The sequence below is a fragment of the Aplidium turbinatum genome, chromosome 17, assembly GCF_918807975.1.
Source record: "Aplidium turbinatum chromosome 17, kaAplTurb1.1, whole genome shotgun sequence".
NCBI classification, from domain to species: domain Eukaryota; kingdom Metazoa; phylum Chordata; class Ascidiacea; order Aplousobranchia; family Polyclinidae; genus Aplidium; species Aplidium turbinatum.
Window position 1 is genome coordinate 6,817,148 of NC_137488.1, and position 26,798 is coordinate 6,843,945.

Genomic DNA, 26,798 nt, shown 5'->3' on the forward strand with positions numbered 1-26,798 from the left:
CGCCGTCGCGACGCCGGGATGTTATCGCCACGACTGGTCGTTGTCTAAACTGCCTACGTCTAGGACACCAAGCAAAAAACTGCACCCAATCGTGTAATTGTAGGCGCTGCGGCGAAGATTTCCGATTTAAGCACTATTATCTACTGCACGACGCTTATGTGAGTCCTCAAGGAACATCGGGCAATGGCAATGGTCTTAGAACGGCACCTGCCGTCACTAATCGTAGTGTAAGCATCGCTCATAAGAGGGCAGTGTTTAATCGTGTCACGGCTGTGCGGGTCATAAACCCATCTAATGGAGAGACCACTCTGGTTTACTGTCAACACGACCCAGGCTCGCAGCTCACATTTGTTTCAAACCGATTGGTTAAAGAATTGTATCTAAAAGCCGCGGATAATGTCTCTTTCCGCATGGACACTCTAGCAGGCAAACAAGAGATACACTCTGATCTGGTTAAATTTAATATCCAATCCTTAGTTACTGACGAACTGTATGGTGATGTGGAAGCAGTGGTAAACGCACCTTGGAGTGACCATGTCGAAACATTGCCGCAGCATCAAGACTTAAATAGGTTTTCACATTTCGATAATGTTGAATTGATTTCGTTACCTAACAAAAATGTCGGTCGATATTCTAATCGGGAATGACCATGCTTACTTGATGCGAGTACTAGAAGAACGTGTTGGCATGACTCGGGAAGAGCCCCATGCTATTTTAACCCCACTGGGCTGGCTGGCTAGTGGAGGTCGAGGTTCTATGATCTTTGGTGATTCTAAAGTACGTCGTGTTGCCATTAATGGTAACGTCGCTGAGGAGTCACTTAGTCTTGACAGTTTTGATGCGCAGGAGATTGAAATCAGTCGCTTAAAACATGTAATAAAGGATTTAACCCTAACAGATGAAACGATAGAACTGTCCCGCAATGATGTCATAGCACAAAAATTTGTTGAGACGCAAATGAAAGTTGAAGATGGGAGATTTGAAATGCCCGTACCGTTAAAAACCGACTTTGAATTACCGGATAACCACTCTTTCGCTCTTGACCGTGTTCTGAGCTTACGACGAAAGGCTTTAAAGCAATCTGATGTTCGAATATTCTTAGTAGACACGATGACTGAAATGCAGTCCAGTGAGTACATTGAGCCGGTAAAAGACGACGACTCATCGGCAAGTGTGTGGTACTTACCATATTTTGTGACATCCCAAGCAAAAAAGCGAGTGGTATATGACGGCAAATCTGAGTTTAAGGGTAGGTGTGTTAATGATGTGATTTTGTCGGGCCCAGACATATTAAACCCTTTAACACAAGTTCTGGCTCGCTTTAGATTGGGAAAGTTTGGCCTAATGGCAGACCTAACCAAGTGCTTCTTCCAGATTCAATTACCAATGGAACAACGCGACTTGTTCCGTTTGCTATGGTTTGAGAATAATGATATCGAAAAGGGCAAAGTAATTCCGTTTAGATTCTGTGTACACCCTTGGGGAATTAAAAGCAGTCCATACATCGCCTGCTTAGCTATTCAAAAAATGATTGAACAAAACCCCACTGGAGCCAGTGACCTGACCCTGAGTACCATTCGAAAAAATATGTATATGGACGATCTGATATTCTCTGGAAATAGCCTTGATGAGGTCACTGAGATTGCAAAAGAAGCCATTGACTTGTTCGATAGCCGAGGCTTTAGTTTGGTGAAATGGAGTGCCAACAAAAGGGCGTTGGATGTTTTATCCAACTTCAAAAAGGAGATGTTAGCTTCTTCCTTTCGCGATATCGACCTCAAAAAAGACGACACAGACTTACCAGTAGCAAAAACTCTAGGTTGTGTGTGGCAAACCGAGTCAGATTCATTCTTCATTAAGTGCTCTCTCCGACCCTTAGAGAAGTACACACGTCGCTCAATGTTAAGCCAACTTGGCCAAAACTTCGATCCACTAGGGTTCGGCGCTCCATTCTTCCTAAAAGCTAGGTTAATTCTGCAGCGTTTAGCTATTGAAGGTCTTGATTGGGACACCGAAGTGCCACCCGACTACATAAAAGAATGGAAGTCGTGGCTTCATTCTTTAGATTTGCTGAAACAATTTTCTATACCTAGATGGTATTTTGTAAACACCGAGCCGTGTTGCGCAGATGATATCGTATATCAGTTACATGGATTCAGTGATGCTTCCAATCACTCCTTTGCTTCCGTGGTGTATATACGTAGGCTGTGTAAGGGAGTCCCTTGTGTATCCTTCGTTTTTGGCAAAAGTAGGGTTGTCCTCAAGCATCAAAGTGCATGGCCGATTGCCAGAAAGGAGCTTGTAGCCGCGCTTAATACTACGGAGCTGTTAAACCAAGCAGCTAACGCACTACACTTGCCTGATCTTAGAAAACATTTCTGGTGTGACTCGAATACTGTCCTTCAGTGGATCAGAAACCCTGATTTACGATTATGCAAGTTTGTTACTCGTAGGTTAAATCGTATTTTACTCTTGTCAGAGGTGAGCGAATGGCATTACTGTCCGACACATCTCAACTCTGCAGACGTTGGAACCAGACCGAACGCCATCACCAAAACAGGTTCCAGAGAGACGTGGTTGAGCGGTCCATCTTTTCTCATGCAGGAAGGCGAGGTCCCAAGGTGAATGGAGCAGATGCTGCTATTCGTAAAATGGAACTGTCACCGGAGATGACGGTAAGAGAAAATGCAACTGGCTCCATTAGCAAGATGATCGAAACCGCACCTACGTTGTACGTGTTGAAAAAGAGAGCCGCCTATCTTGTAGCTTTCACGGAGTTCATTGTATCCAAATGCAAGAAACATGGGTATGTAAAACCAAAGTTAAATGCATCTTATCTAGAGGACGCTTTAAATAGGGTTGTTTCCTACGTACAGAAAGTAGTGTATAGAGATTTGTTAAGTTGTGACGGTCTGCCAGAGTCGATCGATGTGGTAACAAAACGTCTTGCTTCGAGCGAAGCTGGCGCTGATAAACAGTGTCTGAAGGAGTTGCGCTCGCTAAAAAAGTATCGTCCTTGTGTGGACACACGAGGGAGACTTCGTATTGAAGGTCGTTTGAGTAAGTCTCCCGAAATAACGGTCGATGCGAAGCATCCTCTTATTTTGCCTTCGAGGCACGCATTGACACGGCTAGTTGTCCTTGACGCTCATTGTGATAGCTATCACTGTGGTGTGCAACAGACACTGTTATCTACTCGCCAACGTTTTTGGATTGCAAATGGTAATTCCTCGGTGAAACATTATTTGCATGACTGCGCTCCATGTGCCTTAGAGAAAGCAAAGCCTATCAGGCAGCTTGTGTCGGATTTACCATTACCACGAACCACGGCCTATAACAAACCCTTCTTCAACAGTGGCGTAGATTATTTTGGTCCAATGACGTTTGTGGAGGGAAGAAGCCAAAAGAAAGCATGGGGATTGTTATTTACCTGCCTTGCGAGTAGAGCAATCCATGTGGAACTTGTGACGTCACTATCTTACAGTGAATTTGTTTTAGCATTTACCAGATTTGTAGACTTTGGCTCTTGCTTGCTCTTTGGCTCGTGGATCTATACGTAACATGTACTCAGATAACGGGACCACATTTCAAGCAGCATCTAAAAGACTACCAGAAATTCTGGAGTCTTCTGAAATTCAAACTTCTTTGCGAAAAAAGGGAATTAACTGGGAGTTCATTCCTCCGTATGCCCCGGCCCAGGGAGGGGCCTGGGAAGCAATGGTCAAGCAATTCAAAATTGCCTTTTCCCACGTTATTGGGAACTCATCACGGAAACCCAACTTTGTTGAACTTCTTACATTCACGGGTAGTGCCACAAGAATAGTCAACGAAAGACCTTTAGTTCCTGTCTGTGATGACCCTAAGGATTCTACTGTTATCACCCCAGCCGCACTCCTTAACCCCTTCTTGAGCCCATTTTCATCAGTAGGAAATCCTCATGACCGAGATGAGTTACGGAGAGACTATAGGTATAACCTGGCTCTATCTCACAGTTTCTGGGAGAAATGGATCTCTTTCTATTTACCTTCCCTGCAGGGTAGAAAGAAGTGGGCCAGTTTGGTGGAAAACCTACAGCCTGGCCAATTAGTGGTGGTTGGTTCTCCAGAAGATATAACTAAGAGAGGGAGGTACCGTCTGGGGAGAGTCCATGAGATCATTCCCCAAATTAGGAAAGGAAAACCGATTGTCCGGCGCGCCAGGGTGGCAGTCTCAGTGGTGGATGAGGCATCGGGTGAGGTCAAAGTGGATCTGGTCCTAAGGGATATATCGTGCGTTGCTCCTGTGGGGGGTGCTTGACTGCGTTCTGGACCCGGCCCCGTCCTGTTGTTAGCGGGTGTCGTGGAGACATCTGTACCACCCTTGCCTTTCATTTAAATTTGTAGTGTATTGTAGATATGTAACGCGCAAATCTGTTTTTAACCTGCGTATCTCTATGTGTCATCCGCAGGGCCCCAATATGCGTAACTCAACAACATGTCCTAGTAACGTATGCTCTACAGCGCTCTCAGTGATCGGCCTCATTATAAGTAGCTAGTTAGTTACTGTGTAATAAATTTGATTTGTTTGCTATTGTGTGTTTCATGAAAATAATGTAAATACTAATCGTGTAAGTATTCGCCAGCGTTCTCAGTGATTTGCGTCATCATAAGTGGCTAGTTAGTTACTGTGTAGTGCCTTTGATTTGTTTGCTACTGTGTGTGTCTCATGAAACTAACGTAGATATTAATCGTTAATTGTGTAAGTATTCGCCAGGCCATTGTGGCCAGGGTATCCCAGTGCCTTGCACTGCTAAAAAAGGATAGTCACCGTTTCTGTGTAGCTTGATGTACATACTTTCTGTGTATTGCATTTCGGGAATTGACCCTTCTACTTCAACTTTTGTTTGTAATTATGTGCCATAATTAGGGGCCGCAATGTTCCGGCGGGTCAATTGCCCTCTTGATCGGAATTGAAATTGTGATGAAATTTTGTTGACATTGAATTTGCGTTGCTTCTGTGTCTCGCGTGACGTGGCTTGCCTGGCTGCAAAGAGATTTCACAACCGATTATCGCCTTTTGCTGCGTGCCGGGAGCCGTTGTTTCTGGACACAGTTTTGCCTGCCTTTGTGTTGAGTTTCTTTTCATTATCGAAAAAAGCAAGCTAGAGAAATGAATGTGTACCACGGATTTAAGTTGTCGTGTTAAAGCCATTGTAAGTTTATACAAAATCAAGTTTTTATCCCAACTCGCTCTCAATAAATCAAAAAACAACATGAAACAATTGCAAGTATGATTGAGGCAGACCGAGGAGGGATTGTAGGTAGGCAGTGAGCACCTACTCTTGTAACCACTATTGTTCGACTCTTGTGTTGCCTAATGCCTATTTGGATGAATAGACCACTAATTTCATTTTTCGAGTTCACATCCTTTGATTGGATGCTTATGCTGTCTTACACCAAAGAATAGGATAACGCTTTTGAGCGGTGTGTGGAAGTATCTGTCAGAGAAAAATGTTGGCATTGATGATGTTAAATTGTTCGATCTACCCCAAGCTAGTGCAAAGGCGTCTTAAACTTGATAGCTAGCTTGCATTAGCTTTGTTTAAATGATGGCACATTAAAAAATAGACAGAATAGTTCAAATATTGCAGAACTATAGGTTTTTTTTAATGAATTGTTGAAAATCGAGCAATTCTTCATCTGCAATAAGCTATGGCTCAAAATGCAAATGTAAAACGCATGTTTTGTGTGAAAATCATATGAACAGCAAAATATTCATTGACTGAATCTGACAAATAAATATGATATGTTTTTTATTTGTCACTTTTGCTACATAGGTCTACAATAATCTAAGATGTAAAAATTGTTTAAACATAAAAATCCACTGGCATGTTACTTGCTTACTAAACATGACCTCTTTTTGGGTGATGAAAATGTGGTAGACCTGGTGATGAAAATGTATTTGGCTTGTGACGGAATGAAAAACAGCACCAAAGTATATATAGAATGTATATATTTATTGCGATAAGAATCGAAAAAGCAGTATGTTCGGTATGTCAAGTCACCAATCGGTGGTCTACAATGTAGGTTCACCAACACTAACATTGATTGCAACAAAAATTTGAAGACATGACAAAATCCAAAAAACCCATAAAAGTGGAGCACTAACTTTATGCTCTGCTATGTCTGATTATTAGAAAGACATAGCAGAGCCAAAACTCTTTTTTATCGCAAACGATTCAAAACTTTTTAACCACAAGACGCCTTATTTAAATATGCAGCAAAACTTTAAATATGTAGTACCTCGTAAAACTTTGATCTATCTCACAGAAGTGGCTACCTATTTAGATAAACACATAAAAATAACGTTACACTCAACTGTAGTACGATACTGTATTTTCAAAAGACGGCATGGTGTTGACTACATTTTGTACCAAATTACGTTTCGTACAGATGAGGAAAATATTTTCGACGCACTGATAAATATAACGGCAGTGCAGACGGTATATGCTGTTATCCCATAAATTAGTTCTATACCACATGAATGCCTGGTAATTCATTTGCTTTTCAGACATGAAATGCAAATACACAAATTGGATAATTTTCTAACAGCGGCAAAATGATCGTAATTGTCCGTATGCCAAGCAGGTGTTGACGCAAATCAAGCCACACAAGGATTGACCGTCTACATCAGTGGTTCCCAACCTGGGGTTCGCGGACCCCTTGGGGGTCCGTGATTACTTTGATGAATTTTGGAAAAAAAAATGTTCTATATGCACGGATAGAGCACCAGCTATGCTCGGGAACAAATCCGGATTTGCTGCTTTAGTAAAAAACAAAGCTCCTCGCGTGGTTGTTACCCATTATTTTTTGCACAGGTACGCCTTCGCAGCAAAAACTTTACCAGCAAGTCTCAAAAGAAATTGTGACGAATTGCGTGAAAGTTCTTAATTTTATCAAAAGCAGAGCTGTAAACCATCGTACTTTTAAAGCGCTCTGTCAAGAAGTAGGGTCAGAATACGAAGTACTTTGTATCATTCTGAGGTACGTTGGTTATCTATTCTAGAGGAGAAGTTTTAAAACGACTGCAGCAGCTAAACAATGAGGTACCAACTCTTTTGAGGTATCAACTCTTTTGAAAGCAAAAGGAAGTCCCCTCTCAAAATTGTTTGAGAGTAAAAGTTTTCTATGCGGCATGGCCTACTTAGCCGATATTTTCGGTCATATTTACAATGTTAATCGTGGTATTCAAGGACCAGGTGTGACAATAATTGATGCAGCTGAAAAACTGAAAGCGTTTTTAGCCAAGTTGCCAGTTTGGAAACGCAGATTGAAAGCAGGTAATTACGCTAACTTTTCAATGTTAGAATATCTTGTCTTGATGGATGAAACTCAAAGAAAATGTACTCTTTTGATCTCTATGAGACAAAAATTTTGCGCACACTTGCCGCACGAAGTCTTCAAGGACCAGGTGTGATAATAATTGACGCAGCTGAAAAACTGAAAGCGTTTTTAGCCAAGTTGCCGGTTTGGAAACGCAGATTGAAAGCAGGTAATTACGCTAACTTTTCAATGTTAGAATATCTTGTCTTGATGGATGAAACTCAAAGAAAATGTACTCTTTTGATCTCTATGAGACAAAAATTTTGCGCAACACCTGCCGCACGAAGTTGAAACATGGATTCGAAATCCTTTTCTTTTTGACTTGAGCAACATTAGCGATGACGATCTCAGTAAAGATGACCTACTTGATTTGAGATCAAAAGAGTTATTACGCATTGAATTTCATTCAAAAATTGTGGAAGAATTTTGGTGCTCACAACTGCAAACCTACCCATTCTTGGCAAAGCAAGCTATTGTTATTTTGTTACGATTCATAACCCCTTACCTTTGCTAGGCAGGATTCTCAGCTCTTGTTACAATAAAAACTAAACATCGCCTGGACGTTGAAAATGGCATGCGTGTTGCATTGTCAAAAACTTAACCACAGTTCAGTCGTTTAGTTCAGGAAAGGCAACAACAACCCTCTCATTAAATTTGCTTACGTTGAAAAAGTTTCGACATGGCACCTTCGGTCACCTTAATATTCAAATACTGCTGACATTTCTTGAACAATTCATTCATTTTCTTATTTAAGCAACTGTTTAACCTCATATTTGCCGCAGGAGTCATAGCGGCAATGCAATATGACACAGTACAGTAGTTGAGTAGCATAATTATTACAATAGTCAATAGTAGCCTATGTTAATTGAGTTTCAGGCAAAATGTAGGTAGGGGTCTACAGAATTAATAATTTGTCTAAAGGGGTCCGTGGCTACAAAAAGGTTGGGAACCACTGGTCTAAATGCACTTATGAACCATGGCAATGTTGCATAAAGAAATGACGACAGAAGATATAGCGATAAGCTGTCGTAAGGTGACAATTTATGACCACCGATCCGGCTTAGCCCAGTTTCGATGCAAACAATCAAGTGAGAGTTTTTACGGCATTCCAAAAGAAAACCACGATCATGCAAACATAACCTGTAAGAATTTACAATAGCATACTCAAAACTAGCCTATCTTGGTGTTAGTAACTCTTCTAACTGGCAAACATGAACAAGTGTAATATGTTTGCTTCAGTTGTCTTCAGCTGCTGGGGAAAGTCCCAGAACCGAAACGAATTAGTTTTTGTCAATATTAGTAAATATACAACTTTATTGTAGCAACAACTAGTCGCAAATGTGTTTTCAACTCAATGCGTCATGCATCAGATGCTTATCGTATCTCACTTGGAATATTTATACTGTTGTAACAGTGCATGAAGAAACTGCATAGGCTATACAAAAACAGTGGGAATACAGAATATCGAGAAGTGACAAAACGTTCAACAGACAAATAATGGAATAGAAACACTGTTGGATTCACAAAACCAAGCTTTTCTAAACAATGCGATGATTCTTTAACTAGGAAGCAAACACTCGCGACAGCAAAAGCCCATCTTCAGCAAAGATTCAGAATTTAGCAGTGTTGCCATTTCTGATACACAAATAAACAATGCAGCCGTAATGCCGTATATTTAAACTGAGGTATGTAATAAAAAACATCACAATGCAGAACGGACTGCTTGCAGAAGTTGTAGGATCATCCAGTCTTCATTGTTCATGCAATAGCAGTTGGGTAGTTTTTAAAGATATCCTATAAAGCATAAATTATTTTGAAAAAAAAAATTAAGCTTCAAAGTTGACTTGACTATACAATACATTATACAACTGTGAGATTTTTTTTAAAACTTAAACAATTTATAGACAGAGTACAAAATATCACAATGTTGATGATATAATTTAGAGTTGTTTCTTGTTACGAATGATGTGTTTAAAATAGGTTTTCAAAATGAACAGCATATTTTAAATCTTTTAAAAAAACTAATTTAAAATATCAAATAATTTTCAAAAGCTCGACAATGGTAAAATTATTAAACAACAGATCTCAAAAACAAAGAAACGATTTCTAAATTCGTCTTGTCTTCCACTAAAAGTTAAAACAAAATTTTTGAAAACTTTTTCGCTCTCACCTCATCGCCCTTATCAGCGTCACAGGCCGGTTGAATGTTGTCATTCTCAGTGATGAGGTGCTTGTACAGGTTTTCTCCAATCACTTCCTCGATGGTTTGGGGGACCGGTTTACCGACAGTCCGTGGAAGCAGCAGGGTAAGAATCAAGGACAAAGTGGCGACAATCCCGAAGAACAAGTTGGGGGCGTACTCGTGAACACTCCCCTGGTTAAAGCATTTATATTTGATCAAACATTGGTGCGTGATATACTTAATCGCCCACTACTTTGACTACTAAGTAGGAGAAGCCATATCATACTGTTAAACCGGTGAAATAATCTTGGTAAAGTTAACAAAAATGGTGAGTTGGAACTACTTCAGTAGACTTATCACACGAGGTCCTGTCATGGGCCTTCTCATGCGTAGCTCCTCCACCAACATACCCAACAGAACATATTTGGTAGCAATCGGCACCCTAGTAGCCTACCAAGTGTATACTTCTTACTGTAGTACGTTTAAGTAATTCACAGACGTGCAATGCTGTATGTTAACAAACTCAAACTCTCTGATTAGAGGTTTTGGCATGTCTGAGGTTATCCATGCAATTTTAGAGTAAAACTTATACAAATGGCCAGTGGCGTAGGCAGGTTTTTGTTAGGGAAAGTATTCGATTCAATTTGACGATTTTCTGACGAAGAGTAACCTAATCTTACAGTCTCTGCAATGTTTAAGGTAACAGCTGGCGCAAGGAAATGGTTCAATGCTCCCATGCGTACGCCACTACAAATGGCACATAATTTAACAACAATTCGTACCATCAAAGGAGTGAAAGGAGCTATGACGGCACCCACTCTAGCCATTGTTGACACAATTCCGAGAGTTACGGTTCGCAGAGGAGTTGGAAAGATCTCGCAAGAATAAACGTAGACGACATTGAAAGCTCCAGCTATAGCTAACTTGGCTGCTAGTCCAAGCACAAGTTTTGCAGTTGCATATTCTGAAAACAAACAAAAAGTTCGGTGAGCACCTTGTGATGGCACGGTCTAGATAATCGCGAAGAAATGCAACCACGAAGACAAGTTTATTTTTAAGTTTGCAAAGTCATTGAACATATTCCACGTGCAATGCAAAATTGTGGTTATGAAGTCAGCAACAAAAAACAATTTTCGAAGAATTTAAGAACTGATGTAGGCTATTGTTTTCACAACACGGTGTCATTGCGCGTAGGTTGGTCTGCCACGCATCATATACCTGTTCAATGTTTTTACGTGATCAATGACTGAGAGATGTAAATCAATGCAAAAGCATCTCGGTAGCAATGAACACTCGCAGTGCAGGCTGCTAAATCGTAAATGTAGCATCAGCTTTTTTCAATGTCTTTCTAACTTCAATAAACATCTTATCAGCATAAAAAAATAGTCGTGCAGTTTTATGGTCCAAAGGTCTGCATCTCGGCGACCACAATATACAATTCAGCAAAACCCATATAAAGATGCAGGGTCACGCGAAACGTGACGTGAACAAGAAAAACCATAATTTATTCGATGTGAGGTTGAACCACATCACTTGCAAATCATATGACCTGGACTACCAGCTGTGCAATATGCATCCCTTACTGTAAATACTTATCGTTCTGAATAAATTGCATTTCGTACACCACAATTGTATACAATTGAAAGGTTGGCTTTAACACAAGCAACTCATTGATACAACACATACCCATTAAACACGACAGGATGAGGGTGGAGAGACTGCAAAGGAGGAAAAGAGACAGCAAAGTCCCCTTTCTTCCAAACCTGCACATGACCACGGTGTTGCGTTAGAGAAAGTATGAAAATACAGTAAAATCTTAATATTTGGATCAAGGAAATCTTTTAAGAAGCATAACCTTGGAAGTTTCGCTGATGCCGGATGACTAAATTTAGATGATGAGAATGACCTAGTAAAGTTTCCGCTTATTGTTGAAGCGCTGGCGTTTGTAAACTCTCGGAATGGCCCGTTTCGGTGAGTCCGATCCCTTAACGGGAGATTTTTTCATTTTTTTTTTAAATTATCGGGTACCGTAGCCTAATTAACATTGCCGTTTTAGGGTTAGGGATTAGGGGTTAGAGGTTAGAAACTCACCGAATCGGACTCACCGAATAGTAGCAGACCCGTAAACTCTGTATTTTACAGGACCCGTCGTGCCACTGAATGGAGAAGCGCCCTTTGAGCGGGCAACTCACTTGTCAACAGTCAACCAACATTCAAGAAGTGATTACTTAAACACAATTATAAAAAAAATCAAGTCATTATTTGTTTCAAAAACAAACCATTTCCAATCCATTAAGAAAATGCAAAAGAAGTTTCCTGGTATTTCCACGGCTCCGGACAAAGCAACACCAAGATAAAGATCAGAAACAAGATCGGCAGCGCTCAACGTAAGACCATAGTAGATCAAACCACTGGCAAACCTGGTTGACATGGTTTGGATTAGATACACTTGTTTTTATCAGAAGTTCTTATTCAAATAGAATCATATTTAATAGATTCTTAATAGATTTTAGATATTTAAATAGATTCTATTTTGATTTATTTGATCTATTCTATTTAAATATACTTAATACATTCTATTTGAATAAGAACTTCTGATGATCCGTATAGGTGAAACAGGCTGTTAAGGATTCAGATAGTAATAACTATATTTGTTTTTATCTCTATATATTGGAACACATTTGTGGTTGTTAAAATGTTTTGGGTCCAAAAAGTTACAAACGGATCATCCTCTCAGAATTAGAACAAAAATAACAACACAAAACAATGAATAACATTTGCTGAAAAAAATTTAATGAAACATTTAATCTTTTATTAAATTATAACTTTCAAAACTTCGCTGCCATATCAACCTAAAATTTAGCACGAATACGTCTTATAAACTTAAAACAAGTATAAGAAATGTTTCGTAGTCATATTGTGTAATTTGACTTGTAATAAAGTTTGTTTCACAATAAAAATGACTTGCCAGAGAAAACTCATGGCCAAAAGCCAGACCAGCAATCTTCTGTAGCGAAACAGGTCAACAGCGGTGTGAGTGGACGGCCGCTCTTCTGCCGGGCTCAGATATATTGCTGTGAAAGCAATAGACAATTTGTAAAGGACAAGCAGTACTGAGAAAAACGTGATCTCAATTAGGTTGGTATTGCAAAAAACGTCATGTTTACGATAAAAAGAACTACATTACACAATCCGTCTTGCAAAAATATGGGTTTCCGGTAAACCTTATTGCCCAACAGGGCCAATAAACTGTAGCTACTCATTGCCCTACAAGTCAGCTATCAACAAACTTTACCGAACTGTTTTTGTAACAACGGTTTGGTTACCATTCTGCGACTTAACTGTTGCTTTAGATTGACTGAACAAAGGTTTATGCTCGCTTGGTCTTTTCGCTGGTAAATCGTTGTGATATAATTATATTATATACATTATACAGTATACCCTAGCTTTTGTTATATTTATGCAGTAGGTGTTTCAAAAACAAAATTTCTTTACCAATAAGATTCAATATGATTAAGAACGTAAAGTATACGTAACAGATTTACAATACCGGCACCTATCTAAATATGCTAAACTAGGTTTTTCAGTGAAAAACCGATGGAATTGCCACTCAATAAATTACATCTAGAGTCATTTCCATTCCTCTCAGCAATTTTCCTCATCACAGCTTCGGCTTTTTCAATCTTCCCAACTGAGTATAGCCACCTTGGGGATTCTGGAACACTACAAGCACATGAAACAAACTGTGAAGATCATCAAACAAAAAATGCACACAGGCAAAACTCTGAAAAACTTAATGCAAAAGATAATTTCTGCAAGGTGGGCATTAAAATAAACATTGCTTTAGCTTTAACTTTCGAAGAAATTTCATTGAAGTTCATTGGCATCATGTTGGTCATAAGAAAAAAGGCACAAACTGTACAATACATATACGTAGCAAACGTTTGAACGAATCGATACTTACAATAGCAAAACTAAAACCATCACTCCAAAAGCACTACCTCCGGCAACCATACAAATTAACTGCCAGCGTTGCAATGCCAAACCGATGCCAGCAAGGACACAAATTCCCGATGAAAAACAAACTTGATACAACAGACCTGAACAACGCAGGGTTAATATTAACAAACTTGTTTTCAGTGAACAAGACTTTAAAAACTACACAAGATACCAGATATTACTGCTGGATATAGATGACTTTATAGACCGCAATGAATCTCCAATTAAACTCAAGGCGGCTGTTTTAACACTATCTAGCAAAAAACTTTACCTTTCATCCAAAGTGAAAAGACTTTTAGGATACATACCATCAAAATTATAAAATTATTTTGATTTACAAATTTGTGTTGCATATTGGTAATGACCCGTTAGCCTACATGTCCTTTTTTTATAAAAAGAATGACAAATTTTCATACACAAACTCTTACATACGTACCATTTCTACATGAAACAATTTACGTGAATTAATTAATACAAAACATAGAAGCCCATGATGCCGAATAAGCAACACAAAAATTCAAGTTTATAGCTTTACTCTGAATTAGTGCAGACACTGACATTTTTAAAATATCTTACCTACGCTAGCCCATGTTTTTTTCCCAATCAGTTCAGTTAAATGGACAAACATTGATACTCCAGCACCACCAATAAAGATTCCAGCTAAAAATCTAGTTACCGCAAACGTTTCCCAACTCATAGCAAATCCAGAACAAAATGATATGATGCTTGCAATAAATCCACCTGCATTAATCATTTTGATTTAATCAAAAATAAATTTGCAGAATAAAGAAATTTTGGGCAGTTAAACACCTGATCTGTGATATAATTGCTTCGATTCATACAAAAAAATGTTTCACCACCCACCAAAGTGTTGTGGTCATCATGATTAAGTCTTTTAAACTAAAGGATTGGTAACAAAAAAACTGTGCTGGATTTGAAGTCAGCAATCCGCATCGAAGGGGATTACCAATCCAGTATATAAATCATTTATCGCTTTAAATATTTGACCCATGATCATTTTAATTTAGTAATACAATATATGATGACTTTAAAAAATTTGTAAAAAGTTTCTAGAATTTCTATCTTTTGAAAACATATCTTTGATTTTGATGCTGCTGTAGAAGTTCCTGTAAGTTTAAAGTGCTAAAGTATGAAGACTTTATTGAAAATAAATAATTTACTTTATGATTGCTAAGGGTAGGCTAGAATGTTACATCTAATATACCTGGTCATTCTTTTAATTGCTGTTCAGCCCATGACAATACACACAATTCAAACGGCCTGCAAGAGCAAATAGTTCTACACCTTAAATCTTTACCAATCACAAAGCAGCATTCTCCACGTGACATTGTACAAAAGCATTCACATGTAAAGAAATTGTACTTGCTAATCAACTGAGAAACAATTTGTGTACAGAATCCACAATAACATGAAAAAAACTCTGATCAAATATTGTTAAAATTCAGTAAACAAATGGAAACGAAAATAAATCATGAAATAAACATTTGAACCATATTATAATGAAATGCTCCCAGAGAACGAACAGATACTTACAGGCTATGAAAACCTTTTGACGGCCAAAAATATCGGATAACTGTCCAAAAACAACACATCCAATCATGTAGCCACCCATCAATAGACTTTGTACTAAACTAACAACCCATGTCTTGTCATAAAGATCAAACTGCAAAATAAAAATATAGTCAAAACAAACATTAAGAGATAGTGAAATTCGTAGCTGCTAAAAGAATAAGCACTAAGCAGCTGTTGTTTCACAGTGAGAAAGCATTTTTTCCTTGTTTTTTCATCCACTTACCAAATTTATTCACGTATAAGCGGCAAAATTTTGTAGCAAATGTTCGTTTGCTGACAAAGTCAAGGTGCAACATTATACATATATACACGAATAATTTTAAAGTTGAGACTTTTCATCAAGACTGGGTGAATGGGTTATGGCTTATATTTCTCTTCAACTACGAGACATAAATCAATTTACATCAAACAAAGAGAGCAAACTAACTTTGCGAGTGTGACTAATCCAAACAAGATATTTGTCTTTTAACTTGCTACCGGTACGTACCTCAGTGACAATAGTAGTCAAGTTTTTTTCATTTTCTATTGTTTTATTTGGAGTAGCTCCAACTATGACCATCAGCACCATTTGAAAAGAAAAAACCATCTAAGAATAAGATAATAATGATGGATGGTTCAATGATTGAGATATTTCACTACCAGTACTACAGTGCAATTGAAATGTGAAGTGTTATGTACTTCAGTTTTGAACCAGGCACTCCAGGCAGTGTTTCCTGCTTTGTTTGTGTATTAACAGCCCATTTTTTAACAAAAAAAACAACGGTACCGGTAAGTGTGAGTAAAACATGCTACTATCAAGGACCAAGTTCCAAGGTATTAACGATCAACTGATCAATCAGACTACGAATAACTCGGCTACTGCAGTTTTACAAATAAGCCCATTAATGTGTAAGTAATACAAAATAAAATATAACACTATTTAGTTTCTACTCACATTTCCTAAGAAGAATATGCCAGTTAAAAACCATTGATACCTTCCAAAACTTCCCACAAAATGAAAAGCAGTTTCTGCATCCATTTTGATGCACAGACAAAATAAAACTACTTAAACAAAATTACCTACGATAATTATTTAATGTCCAAATGCACAGAAAATATTTCACCTAGTTTAGCATATTGCCTGTAAGTAATATATATGTAAGAAGATGATAAGATGAGATTAAGGTGGGATAATTTATGATGCATGTTTCACAAATATGTTAGTTTCTTCCCATGACTTTTCCTATTGTTCCCTTTTTTAACATTTATATATATATAGTGCATGGGTTCTAAGTTTTTGTATCTAATGTTTAATAACTCTTGATGACAGCAGAACCACAGCTGGCGTAACTACGCTTCAATGACACAGAAATAGTTCATAAATCTCAAGGAATTTCCTTATTTGTGAGTTTGAATTGCACAAATTAGAGTGAAAATTTTTAAATTGAGAAGTTTAGAATGAATAATTTTTGAATTTGAAAATAAAATTAATGTGTACAAAACTTGTTCGTGTGGAGGTATATCAAGCACTTATTAAAACAGATTAAAAGAAAAGGCAAGTAATTACGTAATCTAAAATTTGCAAATTTCAACAAGAACAACAAGGGTAAACTCATGGTAAGATTTCATCATAGAGGTGAACTGAGGAGATATTGAATAGTTGTTACTTTACAGCAACTTGAAACTAACATTATTTAAAAGTTGTTGTTGATGAAATCACCGATTTGACGTTGTCATGTAACGTTACATCAAGGGTATCTCACACAGATAACTGTTTGATTTCATTCGATGCCTTCATGTGTAATTGTGCATCGTTAACATGTTTTTGAGGGTTTGTGGAGCAATTTCCATCCCAAAATATGCCTTCTATACTATCCCATTTCCTATTGACAGGGATAATTCAGAGTAATATACATTAGAAGTGCGATCCCAGATGCAACACGGTTAGCAAGGTTTTTCCGGAATGGCCCGTTTCGGTGAGTCCGATTCGGTGAGTTCAATCCCTTCACGGGAGATTTTTTCAATTTTTTTTTAAATTATCGGGTACCGTAGCTTAATTATCATTGCCGTTTTAGGGTTACGAGTTAGAGGTTAGGAACTCACCGAATCGGACTCACCGAATCGAACTCACCGAATAGTAGCAGACCCAGGTTTTTCAGCCTACATTAGTGATGTATGGTAGCTGGAAAGAAAATTTCAAGGGGGCAAAAGCAACTGTTGGGGGGGGGGGGGGTAAACAAACATTTCAACATTTGAAGTAAAAACTTTATTTAAAAATATAAGCTCAAAATGGCTCGTTTCGGTGATCCCGACTTGGTGATTTTTTCAATTTTTTTTTTGAATTATCGGGTACTGTAGCCTAATTATTATTGCCGTTTTAGGGTTAGGGGTTAGGACAGCGTTTCTTAACCTTTTCTGACTCTAGCACCTCTGTAAACAGGCCTGACCAGTCTAGCACCCCCTAACTATTGTTGACATACGACTACTACAGTGCCGACCAAAAGTTTAGTATGTAGAGGCCGAAATTTTAACATGCCTTCAGATCGCTGGCGATATATTTAGTAGCCTAATGAAGTCTTTTGTTGTTTAACAAACTGTGCAGTTGTTTTAACGAAGGGGATTCAGGATTTGACTTTCATTCACCAACAGAAATTCAATTATAATCATATTTAAGTGAATCAACTCTCTTAGAACAACAGCACAGTTTGTTAGGCGACAAAAAAATACAAAATATATATACCGCCAGCAATCAAAAAGCATGTCAGAATTTCAGCGCCGCCATTAAACTTTGGCCTGCACTATTGAAAGGAAAGCTACGGCATGTAGCCTACAAATTGATCATTTCGTTTATTCTTCAAAACTACTGTCGTCATTGGTGATAAAAGATAGGAAAACCCGAAAATAGTGAAAGAACATGGACAAACTTAAGCATACAGCTGGGTAACTAGTTACACATGTATCAATGGGATTTCTGTTGTTGCTTATGTGTGACCAATTTCTCTATTCGAGGCTTTGTGTTGGTCAAAGCCACTCTCATATCGTGAAGCAACCCATGTTGAAGGCGATTCTTTTGTTTTTATTTGGAGGATGGTAGAAAACGCCTTTTCACACAGGTACCGTAGGTAGTCGGAAATGTAATTTGCCATGGTGGTTTCTAGAAATGATAAGATAAACTTATATTGTAAAGTAGGTAGCCTAGTTAATTGCCTTAGTTAATGCCAGCTAATAGGTGAAAACAAAACATTCACAATGCTGAAAAGCATGACTATTGAGAGTAGTAAGTTGGTTAACACTTAACAAGCGCATTTTAGTTGCTTCACATCAAAATTAAGATGCTAACTGACTTTGGAACGTTTTTGAGGCAACTATAGAATTGAGTATTGACACAGATCTGATCACCAAGACTGACAGAATAAAATTTTCACCTGTTGTCTGTGAATTATTCCAGCCACCAAGTACCCTGAACGGTGAGCAGTCCTTATAAATGAGTTGTTCATGTGCACGAACAATTATTGCAAGAACATAATTTCCAGCGCATTCTAGCAAACATCTAGAAAATGTTAATACTGTATTATATTCCTTAGCTTCCATTTAAGCAGAAAATCTTTGGATTTTTACAATGCTTCAGCGATTGATGACATTAAATCAGCGTAACAAAGGTGAATTCTTCGGTATGAATGGATGGGAGTACCTACTTCGGGTGCAATCTAGTTCATACCCTGAACAAATTGTACCCTCAATACCGTACGTACCCTGAAAAGATTGAGAGAAAGATTAAAAAAAGCCGAAGTCGCTGTTTGGAGTTTCCGCAAACAAACAAAGTGAAAAGATCGAGAGAAAAAAATAGAACAATGATGATCGCAGTTTCCGCAAATTTTTAAAATTTCCGGTAAGAGTTTGCCGAAGTCGCTGATTGCAGTTTCCGCAAAATTTTTAAAAGGGTACAAATTGGGTTTAAAAGGGTTTGAATTGGATATCTTTTCAGGGTACAAATTTGGGTGCATCCACATCCTCTTATGACGCACGGAAACTTACCCAGAGAAATTCTTAAATTCCAGCAAATTAAAAATACTCTCAATCAATCAATCATTTTATTTTTCGTCATTAACGCGTCCGGGACGAAAAAGATACTAACTACAAAAATCGATATAAACCTACCAGCACGTTAACGAACGGGAAAAGATGGCAAATCCTTGAAAGGTTTAAAACGTGCCTGAATGAAAAATTATGTAGTAGGCTATATATCAGTAGTTAGCACGGCCACAAAACCCAAAAAAACAAATAGCAAAAAATAAAACAAAACACAGAAGCACACATGTAGTATTGAATGACAGCATAATGAAAAGTGTTGTGGATTGAATTTGCCAGTTCCAATATTGATGTGGATGAGCAGTCATAATAATAATAATAATAGAATGGAGAAAGAAAACCGGACATAAAAGAAACCAATCCTCAGGCAAAAGCTCGTTTCAATGTGGCCCAGGAGAGCAGGTGTTGAGCTCTTTCTATGGTTAGACTGCACATCACACAGTAGCCTAAGACGATTGAGGTTTGATATCCAGTGTAAATTATTGCTTCTTGTCCTGGTGGGTGATGGAATGGATGAGCTGGTAGATGATGATGTCCTGGTGGTGTTGATGAAGCTCTCATCCCCTTTTGCAACGTGTCGTGTTAATTATGGAGTATTGCGTTTGCTGTTAATATCTACAAACATAAAAGTACAGCACAAGCAATTGATATTATTGTTAGGTTAGCCTAATTTTTTGTAAATAATTTCGGATTTCCACTAAAATCTTCACAAGAATGCAAGAAAGCCTTTCTACGTTGTCTTTCTATTGCGTTTCCGTTTCGCTTAAATGTTGTTTTAGTTTGTGAATAAACAGTGACTTTGTAGCCTATCAGTCTTTCTAATTGAAGAAGGAAATTCGTTCCATGTTTTCGCACCTGTGAATTCTATTGAATGTTGAATAAGCGTTTTTGAGAAGTATGGAATGTTTAGACAGAGAATCATTATCATGGTTTCTTGTAGACAGGCTGTGAACCTCTTTGACAAATTTAAAAAGGTTGGTGAAGCAATCTGGTAGTAAATTGTTGTGAAATTTAAACACGAAAACACCAATTTCCAGTTTGAACAATTGCTCAATTGTTATCGGGATCTTGCTACAACTATCATTGTTGGGACGGAAAATACGATGAAATTTGTCACAGATATTTTGAAGTTTTCGTATAAGTCCTTCGTTGCCATGTTTCCAAGTCGTAATGCAATACTTCAGGTTACTTTCAATTAAAGAATGGTAGCCTATAAGCAGATCAAATTTGACAAATTAAGACAGGGTCTCTTCTTGGTAATTATGCCAAAATTTCTTCGAAGCTTTTGCAGCAAATGTTGCATGTGTGATTTCCATGAAAGATTTTCATTCAGAGTCAGGCCAAGGAAACTGATATTTTGTACTCTCTCAATTGGTTGATCATTTATACTTAAGATTTGCTTACACTTATTCGCACGTAAACTGTTAGTATCAAATACCATGTATTTTGTTTTGTTTACATTGAGTGATAATTTATTTGCTACAAGCCATTTGACAACTTCTTGCATTTCTGTATTGGCCGCTTCATGCAATTTATCCACACTCTTACCTGACATCAGAAGATTTGTGTCATCCGCAAAAATGATAGAATCAGTACAATTTAAACAATTTGGGAAGTCGTTAATGTAAATTATGAATAATAGGGGGCCTAAAATAGAACCTTGGGGCACACCACACTTTGTCTCTAATGGAGTTGAAACACTACCAGAAATTTCTACTGTCTAAAAACGATTATTTAAGTAGCTTCGAAACCACTGGAGGGGTGTTCCTCTGATACCATAGTGATAAAGTTTTGTCAGAAGTATTTTATGATTTACTGTGTCAAAAGCCTTTGATAAATCTAGAAAGATGCCAAGGGTTGCTTGTTTATTTTCCATTGCTTTGTAGATCTTGTTGGTTAGCAGTGTAGTAGCCTGGTTCGTGGAGTGGTTGTCTAAAACCAAACTGCTCGGTGTAAAAGAAATTCCGCTGATCAAGGAAATAGTATAATCTTGAGTACATGACTTTTTCTAAAATTTTTGAGAAGCAAGACAAAAGACTAACTGGTCTATAGTTACTGCAATTGCTTGGGTCTCCTTTTTTATAGATTGGTACTACTTTACCGATTTTAAATGCTTTTATGAAGTCACCATGTACCAAAGATAAGTTAAAAATATGTGTTAGTACTTTTATTATGTTATCGGGGGTATGCCTTAAAATTTTGCCTGGAATGCCATCAATACTACAACTTAACTTTGGTTTCAAAGATTTAATAAATCCATAGATTTCTTCAAAACTTGCAAAACTCTAACTTTATTACTTATATTTGAAAAGACATAAAAACGCTACTCGAATTAAAAATTATCATAAAAATGCAGCAGCCTAACGATTGAGTCACTTCGGGAGAAAATTTAGTTTAAAAAGAATGCCTCTGGGTAGTATCGAACTCATTCCTTCCGGAACACCAGCCCGAGAAATATTGTACGCGCCACTGACTCAGTTGACTAAAGTTGTTGAATTTAGAACTTATAATAGGTTAGGCCTACCATATTTTCATCGCCTAAAAAGAGGACACGTTTCGCAAGCAAGTAGAATTTTACGCTTGTAGAATCTTTTACATGTTTTTAGATCATTACGATATAGGCCTACGCAGCAAAAGTAACCTAAAAAAAAACAAGAATGCAGATTGACTGAACGTTGAACTTATTTTTTTCTCATTTCTAGTGTTTCCGACAACAAATGATTTTATATTTTAAAGAGTCAGCAAAAAGTGAAAAAAGACCTAATTTCTAGACAGTTTCAGTCAGACAGCAATGATCGCAAAAATCTGCAAAATGTGACAAGTTCAGTTCAGTTCACAAATGAGGCACAACCTCCAGGTCAAGCCTTAACGTTTTTCAACTAAGGAATGGTCCGCCTTAACGAAATTGTTAAATTATTTGCAAGAAATGTGACTAATACAGTAGGCTGCACAATGCACATTAGCCTACCGCTGATGCTAAAAACGGCGTGAACTAAAAAGCTGTTCCTTTCCTTGCAAAGCTGTAGGCCTATCCATGCCACGATTTCTTTTGCTGTAGCTTAGGTGTTACACACATTACACAATTACAGATTGCATTTTTAGACATTCATTTCGATTTATTTCAAGTAACAAACGAACCAAACTGAGTTGATAATCATTAGCCTAACGTCTACAAGCGTTGTATCAATATAAAACGTGTAGATAAAAGAATAATTTTTTGTGAAAGTGTGAGCATGGCCTTTAAACTGTCGTTTAATATCTTATAGTGAACCAGGCAATAAACGTTCAACAACAGTTCCATAAAATGCGTCGATTTCTTGTAGAATTTATAAATGAGCATGTTACATTGGTGCCGTATACAAAATGTTTAGAAAACAAATAGCCTACAAGACGTCGCTGAAACGTCATCAAGCAATCTAATCCAGTTGAAAATATAAGCATTAAAACCCAAACTGCGAAAAAAAGAGGACATTTGAGCATTTTTTAGTTGTCTCAGAGGACAATTTATTTTTCTTGAAAAAAGAGGACAAATTCTCTTAAAAGAGGACGTATGGTAGCCCTATAATAGGTATTTTTTTCGGTGCAAGTACAGAATCCGCTACCCTGGTCAACATGACGTCACAAAACGGACGCAACTACTACATAAAGGGTGAAAAAAAGGATGCTGAAAAGCGGCGGAATGAAGGTGATAAAGCGGAATGGACATGGATTTTTTGACAATTTTACTGTGTTTTTACAATAAAAACATTAAACCAACGTCGAGTGTTGAATATAACTACTTAGAATGACATAAAATTTACCAAATTGCATGAGTTCAACTAAAAATTTACCCAATTAAACATTAAAAATATGAAACGTTTGCAACTAAATGTGTTGTAGTTATGTAATTTCTGCTCGCATTTTAATTTTTACAATAAAAGTACCAATCTAACGCGGTTTATATCTTATCTATAAAACGGGCAATCGTCGTTCAAACGTAGCCGCTGGGCGACACTTTTTTCCAATGCGTTGTGAAGGCGAATCGATCCTTATTCAGTATACGCCACTCCCTGTTAGCTGTGATCGGTAAATAGTGCTTCCACTAAACTTGCGTTAGTTTTCTCGTTTCTGCTCGGATTTTAACAATTTTGCCATCGTTGGAAAGCAAGATCATACATCTACACGAATTAATTGGCTACAAATCCAAAACAAGTAGCCTACCATCTTTTTTTGTGATAACTTAAACTTCACCAAATTGTACCGATTCTCAGCAATTTACTTTATACAATCAAATGATTAAACTTTTGCAAATTGAAAGAGTATGTCTTGATTTATTCTCCTGAAAAGTTTCAGGTTTATATTTCTTCTACCTAACGAGCAATCGTCGTTCAAACTTAACCGCCCAGCGAAGCTTTTTTTCAATGCATTGTAAAGGCATAGGTAAAGGCGAATCGATCCTTATTCACTTCAGTATTTTAATTTTTAATACCTAATAATGAACCATTTCAAACCATGCGTAATTTCCTGAAGAATTGTAATTTTCCATTTAATCTGCTCCCGAAGTCAATAAGAAAAAGGGAACTGATGATTATAAAATGACTTGTTCGCATTTGGCGAGAGCTCAGTTAGACCAGTTCAGCTCTCAGAAAAACATTAAATTGATTGTTTAATTAAAATGTAATAACTCGTGATAATGTTTCACGATCCTGTAATTTCATTATTCTGTACTGTTTAAATTTAAATTGTGTTATAGACCTACAACATTATACGAACACCTTCTGATAACTTGAAATTATAATTCGAATAACAATTGTGTGGAAATTAGATAATGGAGTCAGATATATAAATTAGACAAATGAGTGTGAATATCCTTGAGACAAACAGAGTTTCATTAGACAGCCAGTTACCTAATAAATTAACATTTTAAACCATCGCTTAACATTCTCATGCGTAAAATAGGTATAACTACAACAATACGCCACCCCCTGTTTGCTGTGATCTGTAAATAGTGCTTCCACTAAACTTGCGTTAGTTTTCTCGTTTCTGCTCGGATTTAAACAATTTTGCCATCGTTGGAAAGCAAGATCATACATCTACACGAATCAATTGGCTACAAATCCAAAACAAGTACCATCTTTTTCTTGTGATAACTTAAACTTCACCAAATTTTACCGATTCTCAGCAATTTACTTCATACAATCAAATGATTAAACTTTTGCAAATTAAAAGAGTATGTCTTGCTTTATTCACCTGAAAAGTTTCAGGTTTATATCTCATCTACAAAACGAGCAATCGTCGTTCAAACTTAACCGGCCAGCGACACTTTTTTTCAATGCATTGTGAAGGCGAATCGATCCTTATTCAGTATACGCTGTGGTAATATTTATTATTATTATATTTAAGTATAAGTTTAAGTATGAGAATGGTTTTGTTTATAAGTTAATTAAGATGAAGGCTGTCTAACTGCTTGGTGAAATTTCTATCTATCTAATTTAGCTATCTGACTCCATTATCTAATTTCCACACAATTGTTATTCGAATTATAATTTTAAGTTATCAGAAGGTGTTCGTATAATGTTGTAGGTCTATAACACAATTTGAATTTAAACAGTACAGAATAATGAAATTACAGGATAGTGAAATTACAGAACAGGGAAACATTATTGAAATTACGGAACAGGGAAACATTATTACAAATCATTACATTTTTAGCTAAACAATCAATTTAATGTTTTCTGAGAGCTGAACTGGTATATCTAGGCTGGTTTGATGTGAGCTAGTCCGATTTTGTAGAGCTGGTCCGATTTTGTAGAGCTGGTCCGATTTTATAGAGCTTTCGTCAAAGGACGAACAAACCATTTTATTGTGTGCGCCCTTTTTTCTATTTTCTTTGGGAGCAGTTGCATGGAAAATTACAGAAACTTTAGTAAAAGGCAGGAAAACTTATACGATGAAATAATGGATCGCTCCAACGCCACCCCCTGTTTGCTGTGATCGGTAAATAGTACTTCCACTAAACTTGCTGTAGTTTTCTCGTTTCTGCTCGGATTTTAACAATTTTGCCATCGTTGGAAAGTACGATTATATATCTACCCGAATCCATTAAATGCAAGCACAAAGTAATTACTAGATTTATCTTGTGATAACTTAAACTTCACCAAATTGTACCGATTCTCAGCAATTTAGGTTTAACAATAAAATCATTAATCTTTTGCAAATGGAAAGAGTATGTCTTGCTTTATTCATCTGAAAAGTTTCAGGTTTATATCTCATAGACCAAACGAGCAATCGTCGTTCAAACTTAACAGCCCAGCGACACTTTTTTTCAATGCATTGTAAAGGCGAATCGATCCTTATTCAGTATACGCCACCCCCTGTTTGCTGTGATCGGTAAATAGTGCTTCCACTAAACTTGCTGTAGTTTTCTTGTTTCTGCTCGGATTTTAACAATTTTGCCATCGTTGGAAAGTACGATTATATATCTACCCGAATCCATTAAATGCAAGCACAAAGTAAGTATTAGATTTATCTTGTGATAACTTAAACTTCACAAAATTGTACCGATTCTCAGCAATTTAGGTTTAACAAGAAAATCATTAATCTTTTACACATTGAAAGAGTATGTCTTGCTTTATTCACCTGAAAAGTTTCAAGTTTATATCTTATCTACAAAATTGGCAATCGTTGTTCAAACGTAGCCGCTAGGCGACACTTTTTTCCAATGCATTGTAAAGGCGAATCGATCCTTATTCAGTATACGCCACCCCCTGTTTGCTGTGATCGGTAAATAGTGTGTCTAATATGCAGTCAAGTAGTTAAAACTGTTAAAGGAGATAATGCAAAGCAGCATTTTCGTCGTCATATGTCACACAATTACGCAAAATTAGGCAAGTCGAGGAAAATCTGTGTCGAAAATGTGAAAAAGTGCACTTGATTATCCAATGTTGCGAGAATTGGCAAGAGAAATTCTTGTTCTTTTTGGAAGCCCTTAGGCTACGTGTGCAAGTCTGCCTTTTCACAAATGAAGTAGCATACCTGAAAAACGAGTAGCCTACCGAACGCGATTGTTGGACGGAAACGTGGAGTCTCAACTAAGACTGTATCTCGAGAGGTTCTCAACTTAGCAATTTTATTTGCTCGTATGCAAAATCAAGGGAGTTACTTGTTGCAATGTCGCAGACGGAATAAATTCATTTCAAAAAGTGTTATGGCGCTATTAGGTATAAGTATGATAAGTTTAGTAGATATTAACGAATAAGTTCTTCTCTTTAATAACGCAAATTAAAAAAAAATCATTTAAAACTCACTAGCGGACGTGATTTGTAGAATTAATCTGAATGCGGTCGGCAATAGCAAAAAGGTTGTGCACCCCTGGTCTAAGCCTACATTCAATTCACAAAAAAATAAATAAAATAAAAGCTAAAATGCATTAACTTTTACAACAACCAAAAGTATAAAGACATTGAAACAATGCAACTGCAGTGGGTTTCGTTCGTGAGTGGTAAAAGCGAAATTAAACAGTTTGTAGCAGTGAGAAACTATGACGTCACACACAGCGCATTGCGATGCGTATATTTTTGACAGGATTCATAGTTTGGCCATAGATGACTTGGCGT

At 37.3% G+C, this 26,798-nt stretch overlaps 2 protein-coding genes across 3 annotated transcripts; one reads left to right on the top strand and one right to left on the bottom strand.

Annotated features, from left to right (window-relative positions):
* Positions 1 to 687: 687 nt before the first annotated feature.
* On the top strand, positions 688 to 4,296 carry LOC145786917 (uncharacterized). Its single transcript, XM_082598658.1, has 4 exons — positions 688 to 1,249; positions 1,517 to 2,136; positions 2,454 to 3,222; positions 3,572 to 4,296. The coding sequence occupies exons 1-4, from the start codon at positions 688 to 690 to the stop codon at positions 4,294 to 4,296; spliced, it is 2,676 nt and encodes an 891-aa protein (XP_082454784.1).
* Positions 4,297 to 5,980: 1,684 nt separating this feature from the next.
* On the bottom strand, positions 5,981 to 18,636 carry LOC145786402 (solute carrier family 22 member 15-like). Of its 2 annotated transcripts, none has more exons than XM_082598048.1 (12): positions 18,540 to 18,636; positions 15,623 to 15,721; positions 15,097 to 15,226; positions 14,119 to 14,283; positions 13,508 to 13,643; positions 13,166 to 13,266; positions 12,515 to 12,617; positions 11,823 to 11,966; positions 11,230 to 11,306; positions 10,326 to 10,507; positions 9,532 to 9,735; positions 5,981 to 9,155 (listed from the first exon to the last, which is right to left on the bottom strand). In XM_082598048.1, the coding sequence occupies exons 1-12, from the start codon at positions 18,609 to 18,611 to the stop codon at positions 9,120 to 9,122; spliced, it is 1,449 nt and encodes a 482-aa protein (XP_082454174.1). In that variant the 5' UTR covers positions 18,612 to 18,636; the 3' UTR covers positions 5,981 to 9,119. The 2 variants fall into 2 exon arrangements, with proteins under 2 accessions (XP_082454174.1, XP_082454173.1); XM_082598047.1 differs by lacking the exon at positions 18,540 to 18,636 and adding an exon at positions 16,070 to 16,223.
* Positions 18,637 to 26,798: the final 8,162 nt, after the last annotated feature.